Source organism: Palaemon carinicauda, chromosome 41 (assembly GCF_036898095.1).
Source record: "Palaemon carinicauda isolate YSFRI2023 chromosome 41, ASM3689809v2, whole genome shotgun sequence".
NCBI classification, from domain to species: Eukaryota; Metazoa; Arthropoda; class Malacostraca; order Decapoda; family Palaemonidae; genus Palaemon; species Palaemon carinicauda.
The window spans coordinates 28,218,249-28,220,748 of record NC_090765.1 but is presented as its reverse complement, the minus strand read 5'-3'; the positions used below and the strand labels follow the sequence as shown (position 1 = coordinate 28,220,748).

General features: G+C 33.8%; 2 protein-coding genes across 3 annotated transcripts in view; one reads left to right on the top strand and one right to left on the bottom strand.

Annotated features, from left to right (window-relative positions):
• LOC137632478 (two pore channel protein 1-like) overlaps positions 1-2,500 on the bottom strand; it is a 354,996-nt gene that overhangs the window by 316,847 nt on the left and 35,649 nt on the right. The window lies entirely within an intron of this gene.
• The window catches only part of LOC137632477 (uncharacterized), a 23,493-nt gene continuing 21,306 nt past the window's right edge, over positions 314-2,500 (top strand). The window contains exon 1 of the mRNA XM_068364426.1: positions 314-547. Within this exon, the coding sequence (XP_068220527.1) occupies positions 319-547 (229 nt within the window). The 5' untranslated portion in view covers positions 314-318. The remainder of the gene's footprint in view (positions 548-2,500) is intronic.

The window sequence follows — 2,500 nt, the reverse complement described above, 5'->3', positions numbered from 1 at the left end:
TGTGCAAAATCTACTTTACCATTGTTTATTTTCATTGTATATCTGTGGACCGGAAGTGAAACGATGGCATGGGGAGGGGGAAATAAGAGGGTCATGCATTTTTTTTAATAGGACGGAGAAGGGGATATCCAAAGGTAAATGGGTACCAAAGTCGGTCTAGGCTGGGGGCTACCACACAGAGGGAGGTTTTGATAGGCTGTCATACTAAGGGGGGAGGGGGGAAGAGGACCGCCTATGCACATGGAGGAAGGGAGAAGTTGTCTGGGGTCAGCGCTAGATGGGTAGGAACAGGAATGAGCAGAGGGAGAGCGGGAGGGAATGGATAGCAGGGAGATATTGGAGGGAGGTCTGCCTGCAACTCAAATAAATACCCGTGGCGGAGCGCTATCGGAATCAGTTGTCGACAGACTCCCAAACTGTGAAGATAACTTGAAAGTCTCTCTAGTGAAACGTAACACACCAGTCACGATGCATCAGTCCATCGCTGTGTTGTTTTTCGCCTTGTCCTGCGCAAGTGCTTTCCCTGTGGTCTTCCTCACTTACGAAGGTAAGTTAGATTTCCATTGTTTGGTGTGATAGGTGTCTTGTGTAGATTTTATTTTACTAATTGCGATAAAACTTTTTTCTTAATCCGCGATTCCATTATTTGATGTGATAGGTGTTTTGTGTAGATTTTATTTTACTAATTGCGATAAAACTTTTTTCTTAATCCGCGATTCCATTGTTTGGTGTCATAGGTGTTTTGTGTAGATTTTATTTTACTAATTGCGATAAAACTTTTTTCTTAATCCGCGATTCCATTGTTTGGTGTCATGGGTGTTTTGTGTAGATTTTATTTTACTAATTGCGATAAAACTTTTTTTCTTAATCCGCGATTCCATTGTTTAGTGTGATAGGTGTTTTGTGTAGATTTTATTTTACTAATTGCGATAAAACTTTTTTCTTAATCCGCGATTCCATTGTTTAGTGTGATAGGTGTTTTGTGTAGATTTTATTTTACTAATTGCGATAAAACTTTTTTCTTAATCCGCGATTCCATTGTTTGGTGTCATAGGTGTTTTGTGTAGATTTTATTTTACTAATTGCGATAAAACTTTTTTTCTTAATCCGCGATTCCATTGTTTAGTGTGATAGGTGTTTTGTCTAGATTTTATTTTACTAATTGCGATAAAACTTTTTTTCTTAATCCGCGATTCCATTGTTTGGTGTCATAGGTGTTTTGTGTAGATTTTATTTTACTAATTGCGATAAAACTTTTTTCTTAATCCGCGATTCCATTGTTTGGTGTCATGGGTGTTTTGTGTAGATTTTATTTTACTAATTGCGATAAAACTTTTTTCTTAATCCGCGATTCCATTGTTTGGTGTCATAGGTGTTTTGTGTAGATTTTATTTTACTAATTGCGATAAAACTTTTTTTCTTAATCCGCGATTCCATTGTTTAGTGTGATAGGTGTTTTGTCTAGATTTTATTTTACTAATTGCGATAAAACTTTTTTCTTAATCCGCGATTCCATTGTTTGGTGTCATGGGTGTTTTGTGTAGATTTTATTTTACTAATTGCGATAAAACTTTTTTTCTTAATCCGCGATTCCATTGTTTAGTGTGATAGGTGTTTTGTCTAGATTTTATTTTACTAATTGCGATAAAACTTTTTTCTTAATCCGCGATTCCATTGTTTGGTGTCATGGGTGTTTTGTGTAGATTTTATTTTACTAATTGCGATAAAACTTTTTTTCTTAATCCGCGATTCCATTGTTTAGTGTGATAGGTGTTTTGTGTAGATTTTATTTTACAAATTGCGATAAAACTTTTTTCTTAATCCGCGATTCCATTGTTTAGTGTGATAGGTGTTTTGTGTAGATTTTATTTTACTAATTGCGATAAAACTTTTTTCTTAATCCGCGATTCCATTGTTTGGTGTCATAGGTGTTTTGTGTAGATTTTATTTTACTAATTGCGATAAAACTTTTTTTCTTAATCCGCGATTCCATTGTTTAGTGTGATAGGTGTTTTGTCTAGATTTTATTTTACTAATTGCGATAAAACTTTTTTCTTAATCCGCGATTCCATTGTTTGGTGTCATAGGTGTTTTGTGTAGATTTTATTTTACCAATTGCGATAAAACTTTTTTTTCTAATCCGCGATCACTTTATAAATATGGGTAAAGTACTCTTTAGACAAAATTGAGACTAAAACTTACAATTTTTGCAAGTTCAAATCAACAAACTTATTTCTTGTTCATACAGTAATAACAAAATTCGATGTACTGAAATGTACAATGACATTTGAACTGCTGTCAACTTTCTCTCATGATCATAACCAACTAAATATTATTATAACCGAAGATAGTCAGATAACATATCCATGTGCAATAGAACTATTCATTATTCAGCAATTAACTGCAAAATGTTATATAAATTACGTTTAAACATTCATTATATACGTACGTCAATGTTTTGCTGCAATAAAAGTAAATGTTTATCAGATCTTTTTGCTTT